Source organism: Nerophis ophidion, linkage group LG21, assembly GCF_033978795.1.
Source record: "Nerophis ophidion isolate RoL-2023_Sa linkage group LG21, RoL_Noph_v1.0, whole genome shotgun sequence".
NCBI classification, from domain to species: Eukaryota; Metazoa; Chordata; class Actinopteri; order Syngnathiformes; family Syngnathidae; genus Nerophis; species Nerophis ophidion.
The window spans coordinates 21,680,367-21,704,013 of record NC_084631.1 but is presented as its reverse complement, the minus strand read 5'-3'; the positions used below and the strand labels follow the sequence as shown (position 1 = coordinate 21,704,013).

Below are 23,647 nucleotides of genomic sequence, written 5' to 3'. Positions count from 1 at the left end.
ACTTTTCTGCATTTGTATCTGTCACAGTAATAGCTATTCTCCATGAAAACGTACATTGTATGATCACATTCATTTTGTCTTAGAGTCCAGTTTAGAGAAGTATTTCATCTTGGATACAGTATATAATCCTCCACATTGGCAGGCACATTCATGTTATTCCATTTCATTCCAGGCAATAAAACAATATTTTTGCATCTGGAAAAAAAAAAAATAACCACAAACGCTGGCTTACTCTAATAAAAATGCCATGTTTGTTATAAATACAGTTTAAAAAAAAAAAAAAAGGCTGGTTTCATCTGGAGAGACATGTGTCTGCTCGCTTGAGCGCCCCCACCTCTCCCAGTGTGGCGAGTCAGAGTACTGCTAAGGCATTAAACTGCAAGGTCACAATATATCGATCCAATCCAATCCCCTTCATTTATATAGCACATTTAAACAACAAAAACGTTTCCAACGTGCTGCACAGCCATGTTAAAAACAATATTAAAAACAATATTATGCTCCACCAATGACTGAATACAAATAAAACCAATATAAAAATAAATATGATTAAAAACAATTGTAAAGGCTAAAAGCAACTACAAAAGTAAAATAAACATCAAAATGTATAAAGACGACAGAGGACCACACAACTCTCCCCCTGACCACACAAATCGCCCCCTACTTTGAGGCAGAGGCACCTGCTGCCTCATGGCCTGCCTTTTCCCCACTTTTTAAGTTAAAGTTAAAGTATCCGTGATTGTCAGACACACACTAGGTGTGGCGAAAGTATTCTCTGCATATGACCAATCACCCTTGATCACCCACCCCCTAGGAGGTGAGCGGAGCAGTGGGCAGCAGAGGTGGCCGCGCCCGAGTATCATTTTTGGCGATTTAAGCCCCAATTTTTTAACCTTCGATGCTGAGTGCCAAGCAGGGAGGTAATGGTACCCATTTTATAGTCTTTGGTATGACTCGTATTTATATGATTCACTGTAAGAAATTGTTTAAACTTAGTGTTCACAAAGTACAAAAAAGAATCCTGATAAACATCTTGAACATTATTAAAAATTATATGATCTTATTCATCTCATGAACCATAAATTACCTAGCTATGTATTTATGATAACTTTAATTATTATTAATGTTTTTAATAATTATTTACTTACTCATTTGTCTATTAATTTATTTATTTTTACCTATTTATTGTTTTGTTACAGAATGAGTAGTAACAAATGTGTTAGCAACTGCTATGATACGAAAAGGGGTAGGATTAACAGAGCTCTACTTCTTACTTGTTTGTGCACGCGCGTGCATGCGCGTGTGTGAGTGTGTGCATGTTACTATCTTGGTACAATGTTAATCCTCCTGGTGAGTTCAGTAAGAAGTGATAAGAGCTGAATCTCTTGGCTCTTATTAGTAATCGTATCTTGCTTCTTGATGCTTTGACCTCCATTCAGAAGTCTATCTCATTCAACTATATATTACCAAGTACCCAGATATATAATATGATATACCGTAATGCAGTATATGTAAGCATCACTTCACAAACCTATTAATGAGTACAATAGATCTGGGTTGATACATTTTGCTGGACGATATATTGTACCACAAATTATTGCTGATAAACTATTAAAATATTTTTGTTATTGCCAATTCTGTTAGATCAAATTTAAGTACTAACGTTATCATGATAAAAATTATAGTGCAATATTTTTAACCCAAATAATGGGAAGGTCAATAGCTTTTAATTCATTCTAAATTAGTAAAAAAAATACATAGGACTCTCAATTTCTGCATAAAAAAATGTTGTTTTTGTCGTACATAAGAATTGTGAATGACAAGCACAATTCCAAAAAAATGTAGTTCCCCTTGAGGTAAATCTGTGCAATATGTTTAGTTTAATGGTCACCATGATTTTAACTGTATTTTAAATATGTAAAGAAAGCACCATGTTTAGGACCATGTGGTTCAGTCTTTTCAGAAATCACAATTTTCATTACTATTAGACTCCTCATTGTCTTATTCCAACTTACAATGGTCTTTTGTAATCAAAATGAATAAAGAGACCAAGATTCATCCATGAAATCAAAATAACAGCACACTCACTCACCCCACAGTTAGTCCATTCACGACGAGTCGTAAGAAAAGTACATTCATTAATGGGACTAATTGATGTGCGGCCTTATTCCTCACAAATATTCCCTCTTTTTTGTAGTAACTTGGTTTTGACGCACGTCATCTTTCATTGACGTCTCCATGAAACGACGGCACTGAGGGAAGAATGTCTCATTTCTCCAAACATCTCTGCCTTCTTGCTCCTTGCAGGCCATTTTAGGTGGGAGGAGCTTGCAGATAACAAATTCGGACAGATCCAAGATACCTACGCCTTTCTATTAACATCTACAAAACTACATGTTAGGATTTCATAATATAATGCCTATTTCAGTCCTATTGTGTACCCTATGCCCTTGAGTAAGAAACATACTTATTAAAGACCTGATTTAAAGCCATTGAGATTATGGTTGCCTTGTTTCGTTAAGCTGATTTTGTCCCCTGTTGCATTCCATTTTGCTCAAGACTGATGTAATCTTTGTAAACATATAAACGTTTTATTGTAATGTCATTAAAATAAATTATTTTAGTGGATTGTACGGGCTAGGTTGCTAGTACTGTAGATCACACATTTGTCTGTGCATTTAAACGGGGAACCAGCAAAATAAGACATTGCTGTAAATTTATGCACATTCACGGCGTGGCGCATTTGGGAGTGTGGCTGTGCCAGAAACCTGAGGATTCTTGGTTCAATCCCCACCTTCTACCATCCTAGTCACGCCCGTTGTGTCCTTAAGCGAGACACTTCACCCTTGCTCCTGATGGGCCCTGGTTAACGCCTTGCATGGCAGCTCCCGCCATCAGTGTGTGAATGGGTGAATGTGGAAATAGTGTCAAAGCGCTTTGAGTTCCTTAAAAAAGGTAGAAAAGCGCTATACAAGTACAACCCATTTACCATTTCACGCCAATATAAGGGACTGTTACATCTAATTTGCGCCATTTGTTCATTTAAACGCTTTAAAAGTGATATAACATATATGAAGGCTCAAAATGTGTATGGGCAACATTTATTTTTGTACAACATTGCTATGGCAAAGATGTTTCATTTGAATAACAGGACTAAAAGTAACAACGGTGAGTTTTGAATGATGCAACTTACTGTCGACCATAAGACTTGTGAAATATTCCACATTTTTCAGTGTTGGGGTCCAGTGACACAAGTGTCAATTATAAATACATTGATTAATTTTAAAACACAACAACATTTAAGTATATTTTTGGCAACACAAACATTTAAACACATTTTTGTATTTTACGGCAAAGTACTTTTCAAGACGCAGGGACAGGCAACAAATGTTAGTTTTCTAGAATTCAAGATAATAAAGCTTAGTCTTTTGATTAAATTTATGCAATCAGATCAATATGCAGGAAACTTGGCTTAAAACATATTTTACAGTACATTTTGTTCCCTAGGGATGCAAATGGCACAGAATTGATCGTATGGCCCATCTGGTGTTGTGCATAACATGCTTGTTTGATAGTGAAAATTGCTTTCAACAGGGTGGGAGAGGTGTTTGCTGTTAAAACATCACACTGGCAGTACCAACATTTCACTTCTATTACGTCTGGAAGTAAGCCAGAAAATCAATCTCCTTCACAGCAAACAGTGACACGGAAAAAACGTTTTTGAAACAAATGAGGCTATTGAATAGTGGGTTGTATTATGATTTAGTAACAACAACAAAAATCAAGCAATTAAGTGCAGGTCAAATGCATTAAAAAGTGAATCGGCACCAAAAATGTAATGCCGTCTTCCATGGTGCATAATGTTTTGTTCAAATTAATACATGTTCATGGGATATTTGTTGCACATAAGATCACAATAAGAAGGTCCCGGGTTTAATTCCGGGCTCTGGGTCTTTCTGTGTGGAGTTTGCATCTTCTCCTCATGACTGTGTGGGTTCTCTCCGGGAACTCCGTCTTCCTCCCGCTTTCAAAGACATGCACCTGGGGGTAGCTTAATTGGCAAAACTAAATTAGCCCTAGTGTGTGAATGTGAGTGTGAATGTTGTCTATCAGTGTTGGCCCTGCGATGAGGGTGTACTCCGCCCTCTGTCCGAATGCAGCTGGGATAGGCTCCAGCACCCCCCGTGACCCCGAGAGGGACAAGCGGTAGAAAATGGATGGATGGATGGAAGATCCAAACAAACATTGTAATATTGCTATATTTAACAATATATTCTAATGTGCTTATAGCGCTCCAAAGACCAGAGACTGGTGTATTCTGGAAAGCTGCTTTTGGATCACTTCACCTTAAAAGACGTGCTCAGAAAGGTAACTGTCCCACTTTTGTTTTTTTAAATCACTAAACACACACAATTGTTTGATTTCTGATTCGTCTAGCTAATTGTCTTTACTGGAGAAATAGTATTGTATTCTTTTCCAGTGCAGTGTCAAACTGTCACCCCCGCAAAGCCTTTCATTAACTGTACAAGTTGTGTTCCAGTTGACATTCTGAAGAAAATGTAACATATAAAGCCAACCACATGAAAATACTGAATCACAGTTAGGAATGTAACAATACGAAAATCAGTTATTGTGACCAAAATAATCACGGTTATCATTATCGCTGTGTTGAATGTGCTCAAAAAGTGCTTATATACATGCATTGGTGTCTTTTAATTGTATCTAAATAACTAAAAAATAAATAGACACACTGTTGGACAGCCCACTATTTTGGTTTTGTCAATTATAAGAGTGTTCTGGCTGGCGTTGTGGCGTCCTACTCTGTTCAGCGGTCCCTGAACGCACTGTGAAAACACCTGCTCGTCTTATTCCTTCGAGTATTGTATTTTTCCGGACTATATAGCGCACCGGGATATAAAACACACCCACTAAATTTTTGAAGAAAAAATACTTTTTACCTATATTAGCTGCAGTGGACTAGAAGCTGCAGATATATATACATGTTCCAAAAAAAGTTATTTACACAGTAAGATTATGTAAATGTTTATTTAAATACCTTGTTTCCAAACTGTTCGTGTAACGTGGCAGTAAAACCGGTGATCAAACAAAACAGAAGTTATCATCGTGGACCCACAAGCTGCAGAAGCTAGCTCCACAATCAGCTCAACAGACCAAATAACTCCCCAGTGATGTCTTTTTGAATTTACTAACAAATTTGTGAAACTGAAACAATATAAACAGGATGCCGTTGTAGGTTAATAATACTAACACAGACACTCGTAAATGTGCGAGCATACTAGGTAATGCTAACGACGCTAGCACTCCTACAGACATCACATTGGACGGTTTAGTAAGTACAAACAGTTTAAATTATATTGTAAGACTTACAAACTTTATTTGGAGCGATGAATGAAGAATCCATAGGATTAAAAACGCTACGGATGGCTAGAAGACTGAACTCTACTTCTTTCGGTTGTTGGAAGTACTAAGTGAAAAGACGCTACAGGACCTGCAGTAAGCAAATTTGTCCAAAAAATGGCGCCATAGCACAAACAATAAAACACTCGTATTTTTATTATGGCCATCAGCCAAAAAAATCCATACATTTGCTGCTCCGTTTTATAAGCCACCGGGTTCAAAGTGTAGTAAAAAAGTAGCGGCTAACAGTCCGGAATGTACGATATTAATCGATCACATAGCACAGGTTGTAGGTTCAGTGTGCACAATTAAATTGATCAGTTGCTCAAACAAAATGTGTCTATATATGTTTAGAATAGGGTAGGTAATTTGTCATTGGGGAAATATGTTAATGTCTCTCGTTCTCATGTCAGCATTAAAATAACAAGTTCGCGCCAGTTTGTCCGTGAGTTAATTATAATGTGGGTTTTCGATACATTTGATTCAAATCAGTACAACTGTAAATATTTTTACCGCAGTTATCATTAATACAGTTTATCGTTACATCCACATTCACAATGGAACACACTTGAGTCATATTGCTTTAAATGTAATGTTCTTTTTCTGTTGTTAAAACTGGTGGTCACTCTTTTGGAAAGAGTGGCACTAAAATGAAGTGAATCCTTTAAACCTCATCGACTTTTCAACTTTGTTGTATGATCTTTGTGAATCATTGTCAGTTGGTTCAAAACTGGAATTAGTACGAAGAGCAATAGTTAGAATTTTCTGCAAATCTAATATTCAGTTGTAATCACTTGTACAGCAGGATGAGTACCACATGCTTCACTTGGTCTGCCCGTCACCGACTCCTCCCAGCTCCCCAGGCCCTGCCCGCAGACACATTAACAAGCCTCAGGAGAATGCAACAGGACCTGCAGTGAGTTTTAAAAAAAAAAAGTATTTTCCATCATTTCATCATCGCCTATAATCCATGTCATCATCCACCCTCATGCTGTGATCTGCCGTGCCCCAAGTGGATGTCGAAACAAAGCCTACTCAACCATAAACAAAGGCTAAATGCTACCCCCCCTGCCCCGTTGACAGGTCTCTCCAACTGCTAGTCCTTCTTTCCCCGGCCAATCAGAGGACAGCAGTGATGGACTCAGACAACAAGCTGGATCTTTTCCTTACCACCAGTTGCATCAACAGTTTATTCACAGGTACAGTATAGGATTTTATTAAATGTATACTGAGGGTGAAAAATCAGCTACCACAATATTGTTGTAACAAACCTGTAGAAAGGTCTTACACTTTAGACTTAGACTTCCTTTTTATTGTCATTCAAATTTGAACTTTACAGCACAAATAAGAATGAAATTTTGTTACATAAGCTCATGGTAGTCCAGGATAAAAAAAAGCAATAAGGTGCATATATAATTAAATAAATACATATAAATGATACATAAATAATAATAATAATAATAATATTGGATTAGATTTATATCGCGCTTTTCTATTGTTAGATACTCAAAGCGCTCACAGTGAAGTGGGAACCCATTCATTCACACCTGGTGGTGGTAAGCTACATCAGTAGCCACAGCTGCCCTGGGGTAGACTGACGGAAGCGTGGCTGCCAGTTTGCGCCTACGGCCCCTCCGACCACCACCAATCATTCATTCATCATTCATTCACCAGTGTGAGCGGCACCGGGGGCAAGGGTGAAGTGTCCTGCCCAAGGACACACCGGCAGCGATTTGGATGTCAATAGGTGAGAAGCGAACCTGCAACCCTCAGCTTTCTGGCACGGCCGCTCTACCCACTACGCCATGCCGCCCCCTAAATAATAAATATATATATAAAATAAATGAATATATATAAATATATATACATAAATAAATAGATAACTGTACAGATAAAGGGTGCAAAATTCAGTCAAACCTGTAGAGATCACTCAAGGGAGACAACAAAAGTGGCCACTGTACACAAGTTGCCATGATGAACAAACACGTGGAACATTATGGTAGTAAACCATTTTACAAATAACAACTGATTTCTTAATTCCACCGAGTGCGCTTGTGTTGCTGCGGAACCAATGCTGTATGTTTCTAGTAGGGGTGCACCGAAATGAACGTTTTTGGCCCACACCAAAAACTGAAATGACAAATTATTATGCCAATTGAATTACTACTAGCCAATTGACTGTGTTCTAACATAACTAAATAATCTAGACTCTTAAGTTAATTCACGCCACAATTTCCAGGAACAGAAGAAGCTTTGACAAGAAGTCATGTTGTCTAACTGCACTTTTTTTTTTTTTTTTTTTTTTTTTTTTTTACAATACTGAATGCTTGTAATTGTTTTTCTTAATGTGTAAAAACTATAGTCAAAATGCTCTGCAATCAACCAAACAGACCAAATAACTCCACAGTGATGTCTTTGTGAACTTACTGAGGAATTTGTGAAACTGAAACAATGTAAACAGAATGCCTTGTAAGTTAATAATACTAACACAGACACTCGTAAATGTGGTAGCATATTAGCTAATGCTAACGACGCTAGCACTCCTACAGACATCATACGAGACGGTTTAATAAATATAAACTAGAGTTGTCCCGATACCAATATTATATTATTATAGGGTTTAGAGAAAGGGATTCTCAAACTGTGGTACGTGTACCACTAGTGGTACGCAGGAGCTATCTTGTGGTACGCCAAAGAATCACTTATTTACATATTCAAACACTTTCTTACTGTTCAAACTGGTGTGTAATGTTACAGTGGCGAATAATAAATATATTTGTTAAATAAAACCTCTTGCTTATTTTGATAAATATTTAGACTTACTATGCTACTATATTTTAAGGTTAGTGATATTGTAGCTGAGAGAGGCTCCAGCGCTCCCCGCATCCTCGAAGGGAATAAGCGGTAGAAAATGGATGGTTGGATTATGGTGGTACTTGGCCAGGCAAGTGTTTTCTGAGGTAGAACTTGGTGAACAAAATTCAAGAACCACTGTTTTAGTATTAAAATAGGTATTCTAAGGACTATTTATGGGTGTGTCCATTGTTTGCAGTTTTTGACACCATTGGGGATCTTGGTAACTTAACCCGTTTGAATAGCCGGTATCTTCTGTATATTAATGTAGAAATATCAAACATTTTACAATACGAGCAACACAACAAAAAACCCTGGTATTTAACAAATAAACAGAAAGAAACTAAAAAAGTGGTATTGATCCGATACTAATGCCTACTGGTGGTGTCCCAATCCGATATTGATATCAGATATTGGTCCGACATTAACAGAAAAAAAACAAGTATCGGATTATATTTGCTTGCATGTAAACTCCGGTATTAGCGCTCCTAGAGATGCGCGGATAGGCAATTATATCACCCGAAACCGCATCACAAAAGTCGTCATCCACCCGCAATCCACCCAAACCAACATTTCATCAAAGCCACACCCGCCCGCCACCCGGCCGTTGTGATACATCTAATATAGACGATGCAAGGCATTTGTGAGGTTAGAAAGTGTAACTCCCTCCAAATAGCACAGACACAATGGCTTTCTTGAACTGATTTATTTGAAGGCTTACTTTCCCTGCGATGAGGTGGCGACTTGTCCAGGGTGTACCCTGCCTTCCGCCCGATTGTAGCCGAGATAGGCGCCAGCGCCCCCCGCGACCCCGAAAGGGAATAAGCGGTAGAAAATGGATGGATGGATGGATACTTTCCCTTCAAATTCACAGTGAAAACTGTAATAAATTAAGCACGTTACAAACGTAAAAATAATAACATGCACAGCATGTGGAATAAACATTTTACCAAGTAAAATACCAACAATTGACAAATACCTCGTTGGCCACACCCGGAAGTAGCTTCCTTACATCCGTCGACAGACCAAACGAGACACTTCAAAATAAAAGTATGCCCACACACTGTTTCAAAGAGTGCTGCTCGTTTTTTCGTATGTGGGTAACAACATTTAACTATTTATAAATGGTTGATTTCTATAGGCTAGTAAGTTAAAGTGTTGTTCCTGACAAGTTTGGGCTACCTTGCTTCTGCAGCCTTCATCAGAGGTGTCACGTGATGTTAGAGTGACGTTGTCTGTGACGTGTTATATGGATTGTACCATCAAGAGTTGTCAGGTACAACACTTTACCTACTAGCCTATATAAATCAACCATTTATAAATACATGTCAGTAGGCTAAATGAACCTCTTCAACATAACATTTAACTATGTATAATGTAGCGGCTGGCTACGGGGTGTTAGGCAATGACTTTGGCTGGGGGGCGGGACTTCCGGGAGAGATAGGGAAGTGACGTTATCAACAGGAAGTGAGAGTTTGCGTTGTCCCGGGAAAAGCGTTAAAGACATGAGAGCTGTTGTGGTTGTATGACATCTTGTGCAATAAAGACAAGACAAACGAAGAAGTTTTATGAGCCTACATTCCTGGGATTATTACAATATATATTTCCGAATTGGTTCGACCGCCACCCGCCCGAATCTATTTAAAATCTATTTTTTCGTCATGTCACCCGCCCGACCCGCGGTTTATCTGTGGACTCCGCGGTTGTGACCGCAAACCGCGCATCTCTAAGCGCTCCGATACAGGCAATCCTGCAGCACCAGTTAAGAGCTAAATGTTTTTGAATAAGCACACAAAGTTTGTCTTTTCTTGTATTTCAGTGAAAGCATTCACACACTGTTGGCTATAGGTTACTAGGAGTTAGCAGCTACACAACAGCTAAGCACACAAGCCAGACATTCGTAAAGTTTACCCTTAATTTAACAATATTGAAGGCTAAAACACATTTGCCATTATAAACAGGTATCAAATAATTATATTTGCATATTACTTACACATACAAAGTGTCTAAGGCAGATGCCTATTAGAAAAGTATTCAGTAACAACCTTGTTTGCATCATTCAACTTACTGCATCATGAGTTTAACCTAATGAATTATTGCAGGGGTAACCAATCTTTTTGAAAACAAGAGCTACTTTTTGGGTACTGATTAATGCAAAGGGCTACCAACCAGCTTCATGCGCACTTAAATAAATTGCCAGAAATTTGCTCAATTTACCTTTAATAAATAAATCTATATACATACTGTATATAAATGGGTATTTGTGTCTGTCATTCCGTCGTACATTATTTTCCTTTTACGGAAGGTTTTTTGTAGAGAATAAATGATGAAAAAACACCTAATTAAACGGTTTAAAAGAGGAGAAAACACGAAAAAATTAAAATTTAATTTTGACACAGAGTTTATCTTCAACTTCGACTCTTTAAAATTCAAAATTCAACCGAAAAAAATTAGGAGAAAAACTAGTTAATTTGAATCTTTTTGAAAAAAAAAAAAAAGAATTTACGGAACATCATTAGTCATTTTTCCTGATTCAGATACATTTTTGAATTTGGATGACATGTTTTAAATAGGTTAAAATCCATCCATCCATCCATCCATTTTCTACTGCTTATTCCTTTTGAGGTCGTGGGGGGCGCTGGTGCCTATGTCAGCCACAATCGGGCGGAAGGCGGGGTACACCCTGGACAAGTCGCCACCTCATCGCAGCGGTTAAAATCCAATCCGCACTTTGTTAGAATATATAACAAATTGGACCAAGCTATATTTCTAACAAAGACAAATCATTATTTATTCTAGATTTTCCAGAACAAAAATTTTAAAAGAAAATCAAAAGACTTTGAAATAAGATTTAAATTTAATTCTACAGATTTTCTACATTTTTCAGAATAATTCTTTTGATTTTTAATCATTATAAATTTGAGGAAATATGTCACAAATATTCTTCGTCGAAAAAACAGAAGCTAAAATGAAGAATTAAATTAAAATGTATTTAGTATTCTTTACAATAAAAAAAAAATTCACTTGAACATTGATTTAAATGATCAGGAAAGAAGATGAAGGAATTTAAAAGGTAAAAAAGTTTGTGTTTAAAAATACTAAAATAATTATTAAGATTGTATTTTTTCTCTAAAATTTTCTTTCTGAAAGTTACTAGAAGCAAAGTAAAAAAAAAAAAAAGAATTTATTTAAACAAGTGAAGACCACGGGCTACCTGGTGCCCGCAGGCACCGTGTTGGTGACCCCTGAATTATTGTTACCACTAGTTGTCACCTAAAAAACAATTGCCTCAACGTTTCAACTTAAACACAGCCATATGCAGTCCATTCAGGACTGTTAATAACTAGGTTACTGTTTTTCTTACCTACCATTGTTTTCTTTGTAAGTAATTTTACTTGATCAAGCCTTTTTCAACAATCAGACTACAAAATAAAAGTATGTGTGATTCGTGCTGATATTGTATCGGATCAATATCGGTATCATCAAATATGCAAAATTCCAATATTGGCGGGAAACGTTTTCTCGGAACACCCCTACTGCTCTACTACCTATTGATACTTGCAATATTTTGATCAATTAGAAATAAGCTTATTGTTTTATTAAAATACCGTTAATTCAGTGAGTTGGTTGACAAACATCTCCTCTGGCAACCATTCTGCATAATACAACATGGCATAGAAACAATCACACACTGGACACAAACATAAATTAACACATGAACAATGTTTATTGTTACATAAGCGAACAAATGCAACTAAAGACAGTTCATTTAGAAAATTATTAGATTTTTGATTTTTTTTTTTTAAGTTGAGTGCAAGATGTTTAAAAGAAACGTTAGCAACACTAGCATAGCTTTATTAGCTGGAGTGGCAACAAACAGTCCAATTTAAGAAGGCTGTCATGCTAGGTTAGTAAAACAAAAACAAAATGATAACATTTGAAATGTTTCAATGATCTTTTTGTGGCATTTTTTCTAGCTGGAGTCAACTCTCTGCAGCATCGACACCTCCCACAAATGTGACGACCTATTACAACCACATGACGCTAATGTGGTGGCAGCAGCTGTATGCTCGACAACATTACATGCACTAGTATGCCTCTTAAATGTTGGAAAACCCCCAGAGCTACTGTCGAATTGACTTCTAACCTTGACGTCTCTCCATCTTTCCTCTCATCAGTCAGTCACTAGCAACCTCCTCACCAAACCTTAGTCCAGACCTGCCGAGGACTCCCTCGGTCCCGCAGAGCCGGCAAGCTCCAGCAAACCGCCGCGGCAACCCGGAAGTGGAGATGAACGCCCAAGGGGGGGAGATTGTGAATGAGGAGGAGCTAAACCAGGATTGGCTGGACTGGGTGTACACGTTCTCGCGGACCGTCATCTTACTTAGTATAGTGTACTTCTACTCCTCCTTCAGCCACTTTCTCTTGGTGATGACGGCCATGTTGGTGCTTTACCTGTGAGTACTTGCTCCTCTACTAATGTTGTCATGTTGGAGAATGTATGGTCAGTCTGGACCATGGGTGTCAAACTCTGGCCCACGGGCCAAATTTGGCCCGCCGTGTAATTTTATTTGGCCCTTGAGGCAGTGTCAAATTAACATTAGAGCTGGCCCGCCGGTATTATACAGCGGCGGTGCCGCTGTAACACCATATTCATCGCTAATACTCATACTTCCCAACCCTCCCAATTTTCCCGGGAGACTCCCGTTTTTTCAGTGCCCCTCTCGAAAATCTCCCAGGCAACCATTCTCCCGAATTTCTCCCGATTTCCACCCAGACAACAATATTGGGGGCGTGCCTTAAAGGCACTGCTTTTAGCGTCCTCTACAACCTCTCATTACGTCCGCTTTTCCTCCTTACAAACAGCGTGCCGGCCTAGTCACGTAAAATATGCGGCTTTTCACACACACAAGTGAATGCAAGGCATACTTGGTCAACAGCCATACAGGTCACACTGAGGGTGGCCGTATAAACAACTTTAACACTGTTACAAATATGCGCCACACTGTGAACCCACACCAAACAAGAATGACAAACACATTTCGGAAGAACATCCGCACAGTAACACAACATAAACACAACAGAACAAATACCCAGAGCCCCTTGCAGCACTAACTCTTCCGGGACACTACAAAATACACCACCCGCTACCAACAAAACAACAATTTTATTTTCAAATGTATTAGCCTGTGGAAAAAGTTAATGTTGATATTTACCTCAGAAGGCTGCAAATAGAAAAGAAGCATTCATTTTTAATTTTTAATTTTCTTTAATATGCCTTTGTTTTTTTGAAAGTTGATTTTGCACTATTAAGTTATATACGCGTTGCTTGTTCCATATTCAGTGTTAAAGCAAAATTAACGTTTTATTCATGCACTTTCTTTTGCTACTTCAAGGCTTGAATGTTTGATTCATTCATTATTATTTTATTTTCAAATTTATTATTAGCCTGTTGAAAAAGTTTATTTTGATCTTTACGTCAGAGGGCTGCAAATAGAAAAGAGGCAGTCAATTTTTACCATAATTTTATTTGATATGCCATTGATATTTTTCAATTATTATTGTTATTATTTGAAACCCGATTTTGCATGTCACTATAAAGTTATATAAGCCTTGCTTGTTCAATGTTCAATGCAAAACTTGTTTGGGTCCCTATTAAAAGGTTAATTTGTTCAACCTTGGCCCGCGGCTTCGTTCAGTTTTAAATTTTGGCCCACTCTGTATTTGAGTTTGACACCCCTGATCTGGACTCTTCAGACCAATCAGAGGGAAAACATCCCACCTTAGGAGAGAGGAATGCCAAAAATAATTGTTGTAACGCATTATTATGTTCCAGCCGCAATAAGACAGCCCCTCTTTTTTTTAATTAGCATGGTTCGCTCCAGCAAGGGAAGCTAACAAGCTAAATTATTGATTAGAGTTGTGGTTGTTAACAAAGTTGACCACCTAGCAGTGGTCCAAAGTGCAGCCCAGGGGCCATTTGCCACTTGTAGGTCGTTTTTGTATTTGTATGCAACATATTGTAGAAATAACATTAAACAAAAAAACCCTTAACTACCAAATTTTCCGTGCTAAAAATGCACCAGAATTTAAGCCGCATCCAACGAGTTTTAAAAGAAATAAATATTTTTTACGCATATTAGCTGCAGATATATAAAATCAGAAATAAAGGTGAAAAGCATATGTTTAACTATTTGTTTTTATCTCACAAAAATGGTTGTGCAATACAGTATATAATATTATAATTGGCATGATCAGATAATATTAAAGTTTAAAATGTGTTATTTTTCTGTCAAAATTGAAAGAACAAATGCATTTAGTAAAGGAATAAAAATAAGTATTTTATTGAAACCCGTTTTTGCGGGCCACATAGAATGATGTGGTGGGCCAGAACTGGACTCCGGTCCTTGAGTTTGACACCTGTGTTTTAGACTGTTTACATATCGTGTCCTATGGTGCCACACATTAGAACAATATGCAATAATCTACCCTACAAATATTTGGCTTTAAGCAGACAGACTGAAGGCTTTTTTCAACAATAAATCATGCTTTTAAACGGAAGAAATAACCGATAAATATACAGTGATTATTATGTAGTCATAATGTCCAATAATAATGCAAGTAACCATTTGAAATAATATCAAAACCGGTTTTTACCTTTCAGCATTAATGGTGTCTTCACAGATGTGTAAGTTACCCATGCCTTGGGCACTAATACACCCCCATACCATCACAGATGCTGAATTTTATAACTTTGCACCTATAACAGTCCGGGTGGTTATTTTCCTCTTTGGTCCGGAGGACAGGACGTCCACAGCTCAAGCCCAGCAAAGCCGACGGCGTTTCTGGGTGCTGTTGATAAATGGCTTTTGTTTTGCATAGTAGAGTTTTAACCTGCACTTACAGATGTAGCGACAAACTGTAGTTACTGACAGTGGTTTTCTGAAGTGTTCCTGAGCCCATGTGGTGATATTCTTTACACACTGATGTCGCTTTTTGATGTGGTACCGCCTGGGGGATCGAAGGTCATGGGCTTAGCCGCTTTCGTGCAGTGATTTCTCCAGATTCTCTGAACGAACATTGAAACATGTTGCAGGCATCAAATAAATGAGCTAAAATTTTAAAAAATAACAACTTTTTCCAGTTCAAACGTTACGTATCTTGTCTTTGCAGTTTATTCAATTGAATGTAAGTTGAAAAGGATTTGCAAATAATTGTATTCTGTTTTTATGTAAGATTTACACAACGTGCCAACTTCACTGGTTTTGGGTTTTGTAAAATACTTCAGTGCAAATTTTTAAAACTTTTTTTATTACATGTTCATTATTACTATTTTGTCTCGTAGGCAGGGAAACCAGCCAGGCTGGTTTCCCTTCAACTTCGAAAATGAACTCCAGCTTCCTGGAGATGGAGCCAACCAAGAGGAGATGGAGGCGGACCTACAGGAGAACGACCCCCACGAAACGGTTTGTTTGCTTCGTTATTATTGTTAAGGATTGATGGATTAAAGTAAACATTAATCATGTCTTCATATCAGTTAGTTCTAAACAAGGTAGCTAAAACTGTCAAGTAAACAACCAGAGGAACATGTGTCAGTTTGGTAGGTTCACATCTCACCTGATTGAAACCATTTCCACGTCAAAATGGTTAGGTCATTGAGTGCTACTTTGCTAGACATTAGCATTTTAGCAACTTTACTCATTCGAAGTAGAAACCTACATGGAATGACTAATCTGCCTTTACATTTTCAGTACTGAGTGTGTAGTTTAAGGGCTAGCATGCTAAATGTTAGCATTTTAACCATTGTCCTCCTCATGTTAAATAGCGTATCCTATATCAACATGACGAGATGTAAATTCACGATAGAAACTTTCTTAGCACGTTTAGTACTTTGGTGCTAGCATAACCACTGTTAGCATATTTGCATTTTAGCTAGTGTTTTCATGTTAAATTGCATAAACTGTATTCATAAAGTGAAATCACCTAAAATGTTCCTTACCTCTTTCATTACGTATTGCTAAAAAGCAAAGTGTTCTCATGCTAACTCTTAGCATATTAGATATCGTCGTTGTTTGACCTTGCATAAACTTACTTGGTATGATGCATGACCCCTATAAGACTGCCTCAGCACTTCTGATACTTAAATAAGTAAAGCTAGGTGCTGGAATGCTAATTGTTAGCATATTTGCCCTTATTCTCATGTTAAATAGCATATATCGTGTCAACATGGCGTGATAGGGATTCATTATGGAACAAACCTTTGTAAATTTGATACTTTGGTGCCAGAATACATTTCTCAGGTGCTAGTTTTACAACTTTAATGTGTTAGCATGGTCACATTTTCGCCATTTTACTCTTTTGAAATAGAAACTTACAAGGCCTAACCAATCTGTTTTAGTACTGTCAGGACTGAGCATGATCTTGTTAAGGGCTAGCTTTGCGAACTGTTAGCATGTTGGCATTTGCCATTATAGCATACTCTATATCAACATGGCATTCACAATAGAACATGCCTTAGCAAGTTTGCTTCTTTGGTGCTAGCATACATTTTTTCAGTCTATTATAGCATGGTAGCATTTTTGCCACTGGGATCAGGCTAGATTGCATATATTTACATGAAATGACATAAAATCGTTATAGATCTGACTAAACTCTCGGTAATAAGTGCTATCTAAGTTGTTGGCATATTAGCCTTCACTTACTTGAAATGGTGTAAACCTATTTGACATGATTGTAAAATCTTTATCAAACTGCCTTAACACTTAAATAAATAAATAGCTAACTGTTAGCATATTAAATAATGTACTGTTTGACTTATTATAAACCTACTTGGCATGATGGGGGGGATTCTTTTTTGGTCATGAAAAAGGGAGGTTTTTTGGGTTGGTGCACAAATTGTAAGTGTATATTGTGTTTTTTATGTTGATTTAATAAATATTAAAAAAATTATAAAAAATTATTCTGCAGCCCAGTACCAATCGACATTGATCCGATACAATATCAGCACGAATTATACATACTTTAATAATTGTGTAGTCTGTTTGTTAAAAAAGGCTTGATCAAGAAAAATTACTTACAAAGAAAACAATGGTAGGTAAGAAAAACAGTAACCTAGTTATTAACAGTCCTGAATGGACTGCATAGGGCTGTGTTTAAGTTGAAGCGGTGAGGCAATTGTTTTTTAGGTGACAACTACTGGTCACAATAATTTATTAGGCTAAACTCATGATGCAGTAAGTTGAATGATTCAAACACGGTTGTTACTGAATACTTTTCTAATAGGCTTCTGCCTTAGATACTTTGTATGTGTAAGTAATATGCAAATATTATTATTTGATACCAGTTTATAATGACAAATGTGTTTTAGCCTTCAATATTGTTCAATTAAGGGTAAACAATACGAATGTCTGGCTTGTGTGCTATTGTGTGCTTAGCTGTTGTGTAGCTGCTAGCTCCTAGTAGCCTGGAGCCAAACATGTTTACCTTGTGTGAATACTTTCACTGAAATTCAAGAAAAGACCATCTTTGTGTGCCTATTTAAAAACATTTAGCTCTAAACTGGTGCTGCAGGATTGCTTGTATCGGAGCGCTTATACCAGAGTTTACATGCAAACAAAATATAATCCGATACTTGTTTTTTTTCTGTTGATGTTGGACCAATATCTGATATCAATATCTGATTGGGACACCACCAGTAGGCATTAGTATCGGATCAATACCACTGTGAATAAATCTACATTTTTTTAGTTTATTTCTGTTTATTTCTTAAATACCAGGGTTGTGTTGTTCATATTGTAAAATTTTTGATATTTCTACATTAATATACAGAAGATGCCGTCCATTCAAACGGGTTGACTTACCGAGATCCCCAATGGTGTCAAAAACTGCAAACAATGGACTCACCCATAAAGAGTCCTAAGAATACCTATTTTAATACTAAACCAGTGGTTCTTGCCTGTCCAAGTACCACCATAATCCATCCATTTTCTACCGCTTATTCCCTTTGGGAATGCGGGGGGCGCTGGAGCCTCTCTCAGCTACAATATGACCAACCTTAAAATATAGTAGGCATAAATATTTATCAAACTAAGTAAGAGGTTTTATTTAACAAATATGTTTATTATTCACCACTGTAACATTACGCACCAGTTTGAACAGTAAGAAAGTGTTTGAATATGTAAATAAGTGATTCTTTGGCGTACCACAAGATAGCTCCTGCGTACCACTAGTGGTACATGTACCACAGTTTGAGAATCACTTCTCTAAACCCTATAATAATATAAAATTGGTATCGGGATAACCCTAGTTTATATTTACTAAACCGTCTCGTATGATGTCTGTAGTAGTGCTAGCATCATTGGCATTAGCTAATATGCTAGCACATGGGTGTCAAACTTTGGCCCGCCGTGTAATTTTATTTGGCCCTTGAGGCAGTGTCAAATTAACATTAGAGATGGCCCGCCGGTATTATACAGAAGCGGTGCCGCTGTAACACCATATACATCGCTAATACTCATAGTTCCCAACCCTCACAATTTTCCCAGGAGACTCCCGTTTTTTCAGTGCCCCTCTCGAAAACCATTCTCTCGAATTTCTCCCGATTTCCACCCAGACAACAATATTGGGGGCGTGCATTAAAGGCACTGCCTTTAGCGTCCTCTACAACCTGTCATCACGTCCGCTTTTCCTCCTTACAAACAGCGTGCCGGCCTAGTCACGTAATATATGCGGCTTTTCACACACACAAGTGAATGCAAGGCATACTTGGTCAACAGCCATACAGGTCACACTGAGGGTGGCCGTATAAACAACTTTAACACTTACAAATATGCCCCACACTGTGAACCCACACCAAACAAGAATGACAAACACATTTCGGAAGAACTTCCGCACCGTAACACAACATAAACACAACAGAACAAATACCCCCAGAGCCCCTTGCAGCACTAACTCTTCCGGGACACTACAAAATACACCACCCGCTGCCAACAAAACAACAATTTTATTTTCAAATGTTTTAGCCTGTGGAAAAAGTTAATGTTGATATTTACCTCAGAAGGCTGCAAATAGAAAAGAGGCATTCATTTTTTTTATTTAAATTTTCTTTAATATGCCATTGATATTTTTTCGTTTGTTTTTTGAAAGTTGATTTTGCACTATTAAGTTATATACGCGTTGCTTGTTCCATATTCAGTGTTAAAGCAAATCAGTGTAGCAAACTGAGCAATAATTAACGTTTTAGTTATGCACTTTCTTTTGCTACTCCAAGGCTTGAATGTTTGATTCATTCATTATTATTTTATTTTCAAATTTATTATTAGCCTGTTGAAAAAGTTTATTTTGATCTTTACGTCAAGAGGGCTGCAAATAGAAAAGAGGCATTCAATTTTTACTATAATTTTATTTGATATGCCATTTGAAATTTTTCACTTATTATTGTTATTATTTGAAACTCGATTTTGCATGTCACTATACAGTTATGTAAGCCTTGCTTGTTCAATATTCAATGCAAAACTTGTTTGGGTCCCTATTAAAAGGTTAATTTGTTCAAACTTGGCCCGTTGCTTCGTTCAGTTTTAAATTTTGGCCCACTCTGTATTTGAGTTTGACACCCCTGTGCTAGCACATTTACGAGTGTCTGTGTTAGTATTATTAACTTACAACGGCATTCTGTTTACATTGTTTCAGTTTCACAAATTCCTCAGTAAGTTCACCAAGACATCACTGTGGAGTTATTTGGTCTGTTTAGTTGATTGCAGAGCATTTTGACTACAGTTTTACACATTAAGAAAAAAAATTACAGGCATTAATGACATTAATGATATATACATACTATGCAAATATAAAAAAGCTTGTTGTAAAAAATTGAGTTGAAATTTTACAAGAAAAAGGTCACAGTGTCACAAGAAAAACTTGGACTTTTGGCAGTATTATAATAAAAGTCGTAATTTCACGCCACGCAAGTCAAAATTATACAAGAAAAACTAAACATTTGTGCAATATTATGATAAAAGTTGGAATTTTCTTAATTTTACAAGAAAAGCTTAACATTTTGGCAATTTTATGAAAAGAGTCTACATGTTACTCGACAAAAGTCACAATTTTATAAGAAAACTTAAAAATGTTGGCAATAATAAAATAATCTGAATTTTAATTGGCAAAATTATGAGAAATATCATCAGTTTACTCAAAATATGTCACTATTTTACAAGAACAACAAAATGGCAATCTTGTTATAAAAGTCTGATTTTTATGACAATTGTCACCATTCTGCATTAAAAAGTAAAACATTTTATATAAAAGTACAAGAAAATATTGCAATATTACAGAAACAGAAAGAATATGAGATATTGTTCACAAACTTTATAAGAAAAAGTCGACACAGTGTGAGGATGACTCCATTTAGTTAATTTTAAAGTTTTTGTTTGTAATTGGTTTTTAATTTTCATTATTTACTTGAAATTATTACAGAATGACTCTATAAACATACATATATATATATACATATATACATATATATATATATATATATATATATATATATATATATATATATATATATATATATATATATATATATATTTTTTTTTTTTTAAATACATTTTGGCCAAAGGAGGCACATTTCAATTGTGGGTTCCTGGTTCGATCCCCACCTTCTACCAACCTAGTCACATCCGTTGTGTCCTTGAGGAAGACACTTCACCTTGCTCCGGATGGGTCGTGGTTAGGGCTTTGCATGGCAGCTCCTGCCGTCAGTGTGTGAATGTGTGTGTGAATAGGTGAATGTGGAAATAGTGTCAAAGCGCTTTGAGTACCTTGAAGGTAGAAAAGCGCTATACAGGTATAACCCATTAACCATGCTTTCTGTACTTAGTGCTCGCTAGCTGTTAGTTATTTAACTTGCCATGATGTAAAATCGTCATCAAACTGCCTTAACACGTGTGGTTCTCACCATCCTACAGCTAGATGCTAGCATTCTTGTGCTCAGTGCCAGCACAAACACTGTTTGCATGTTTAATTCCATGAACTGTTCACAATAAAACATCACTAAAAATATGGTTAACCAATTTTAATACCTAGCTACTGTAGTTGTGCTCATGCTAACTATTAGCATGACATATTTTGGTCATTTGATCGAGTATAAACCCACTTGGCATGATGTGAACTAACTGTAAAACAACTTTCACTGTACTACTTTATAATGTACAGATAGGTGCTAGTATGCTAACTGCACCATGTTAGCATTTTAGCAATTTCTGCATGTTAAATAGACCAGTGTTTTTTAACGTTTTTTGAGCCAAGGAAAATATTTTGCTTTGAAAAAATTTGGAGGCACACCACCCGCAGAAATCCTTAAAAAACAAAACTCTGTTGACAATAAAAAGTCGTTGTCGCAATTGTTGGATATGACTTCAATCCATAACCAACCACGCATCACTATAGCTCCTGTCTCAAAGTAAGTGTACTGTCACCACCTGTTGAGTTTGTTGCTGTTTTCCCGTGTGTAGTGTATTAGTTTTTATCTTGCTCTCCTATTTTGGTGGCTTTTTCTTTTTTTGGGGTATTTTCCTGTTGCAGTTTCATGTCTTCCTTTGAGCGATATTTCCCGCGTCTACTTTTGTTTTAGCAATCAAAAATGATTTCAGTTACCCTTCTTTGTGGGGACATTGTTGATTGTCATGTCATATTCAGATGTACATTGTTTGCTCCACTGTAAGTTTTTGCTGTCCTCCAGCATTCTATTTTTGTTTACTTCTGTAGCTAGTTCAGTTTTAGTCTCTTTCTGCATAGCCTTCCCTAAGCTTCAATGCCTTTTCTTATCGGCACTCGCCTTTTGTTTATTTTTGGTTTAAGAATTAGACACCTTTTTACCTCTTCACTGCCTCCCGCTGTTTCCAGCATCTATAAAGCAATTGGCTACCGGCTGCCACCTACTGATATGGAAGAGTATTACACGGTTACTCTGCCGAGCTCGAGACAGCACAGACACTCAACAACAACAACACATCATTTGCAGACTATAATTAATGGTTTGCCAAAAATATTTTTTAACCCAAATACGTGAAATTAAATAATCTCACACGGCACAGTGGTTGAAAAACACTGAAATAGACTATACCCACATAGCATTGTTTAGTTATATTCAAAATTAGTTGTACCATTACTAGTTTTTCTTCAAACAGCAAACGTGTTACCTGTTGTGGACAATTTTCCCCCTGGTCTGGACAGGAAGCTGCTGGAGACGAGAGCACAGACGACGACGAAGGGGACAGCGGAGAGGAAGGAGCGGAGGATCCAAACGTCAACGTCGCCCAAACAGGTTTCCTGTCCTCCACCTGGTCGTTTGTCATCACCTTTTTCATGTCGCTCATACCAGAGGGAGCGCAAAATGCTGCTAACTGAGCCAGAACATTCTTTAGCTGTGTCGAAGAACACACATTACATTGTGTCCTACAAAAAGACATTATTTTCCCCTCTGCAGTTTAATTGAAGAGTTGTGTTCAATTGCTGCCATGAAATTTGTGCAACATTAGCTTATTTTGACGTCACATGGTCTCAAATGTGTTCAAAAGCAGCCACAGACATTTATTTGCGTATCAGGATTATTTCTGTGTACATTTTTTTAAAATTGTCTCAGTGATGCTAGTAAATGTGAGACTGGCTGGTGTCCACATGAAAGGGTTACATCAGGGGTGCCCATTACGTCGATCGCGAGCTACCAGTCGACCGCAGGGGGTGTGTCAGTCGATCTTGAGCCAGGCTTTTAAAAAAAATAGACCTAAAAATTAGTGATCATCTGTCTTCACCAAGACATCACTTAAATGACATTCACGGTACCGGAGGGTCTTGTGAGATGACGCTGGCTGCTGCAAGATCATTATTATTAATATATGACCGAGAGGAAGGCGAGAAACACTTTTTATTTCAACAGACTCTCGCGCCGTACCTTCCGTCAAAACTCTAAAGGCCGACTGCACATTTCCTATCTTCACAATAAAAGCCGTGCTTCATGCTGCCTGCGCTAACTAAATACAGAGTCTCGGAAAACTTGCGTGCACAAGCGATCCCTCAGAAAGCTGGCGTGCACATCACTTGTGCACGCCAGCTTTCCGAGACTCTTATTTTGTTAGCGCAGGCAGCATGAAGCAGGGCTTATATTGTGAAGATAGGAAATGTGCAGTCGGCCTTTAGAGTTTTGACGGAAGGGACGGCGCGAAAGTCTGTTGAAATAAAAAGTGTTTCTCGCCTTCCTCTCTGTCATTTTTTCATAATAATGAACTGGCAGCAGCCAGCGTCATCTCACAAGACCCTCGGTTGCCGTGAATGTCAATCAAGCAAGCTACGGAATTTGCCGCCAATGTTTTTCTTGTAAAGT

At 37.3% G+C, this 23,647-nt stretch overlaps 1 protein-coding gene across 1 annotated transcript in view; it reads left to right on the top strand.

Annotated features, from left to right (window-relative positions):
• Positions 1 to 23,197, top strand: part of LOC133539870 (homocysteine-responsive endoplasmic reticulum-resident ubiquitin-like domain member 2 protein) — a 29,004-nt gene extending 5,807 nt beyond the window's left edge. Inside the window, exons 3-9 of the mRNA XM_061882140.1 lie at positions 4,291 to 4,368; positions 6,221 to 6,334; positions 6,502 to 6,617; positions 12,249 to 12,362; positions 12,450 to 12,728; positions 15,617 to 15,737; positions 22,501 to 23,197. Coding sequence (XP_061738124.1) covers positions 4,291 to 4,368; positions 6,221 to 6,334; positions 6,502 to 6,617; positions 12,249 to 12,362; positions 12,450 to 12,728; positions 15,617 to 15,737; positions 22,501 to 22,674 — 996 coding nt within the window. The 3' untranslated portion in view covers positions 22,675 to 23,197. The remainder of the gene's footprint in view (positions 1 to 4,290; positions 4,369 to 6,220; positions 6,335 to 6,501; positions 6,618 to 12,248; positions 12,363 to 12,449; positions 12,729 to 15,616; positions 15,738 to 22,500) is intronic.
• Positions 23,198 to 23,647: the final 450 nt, after the last annotated feature.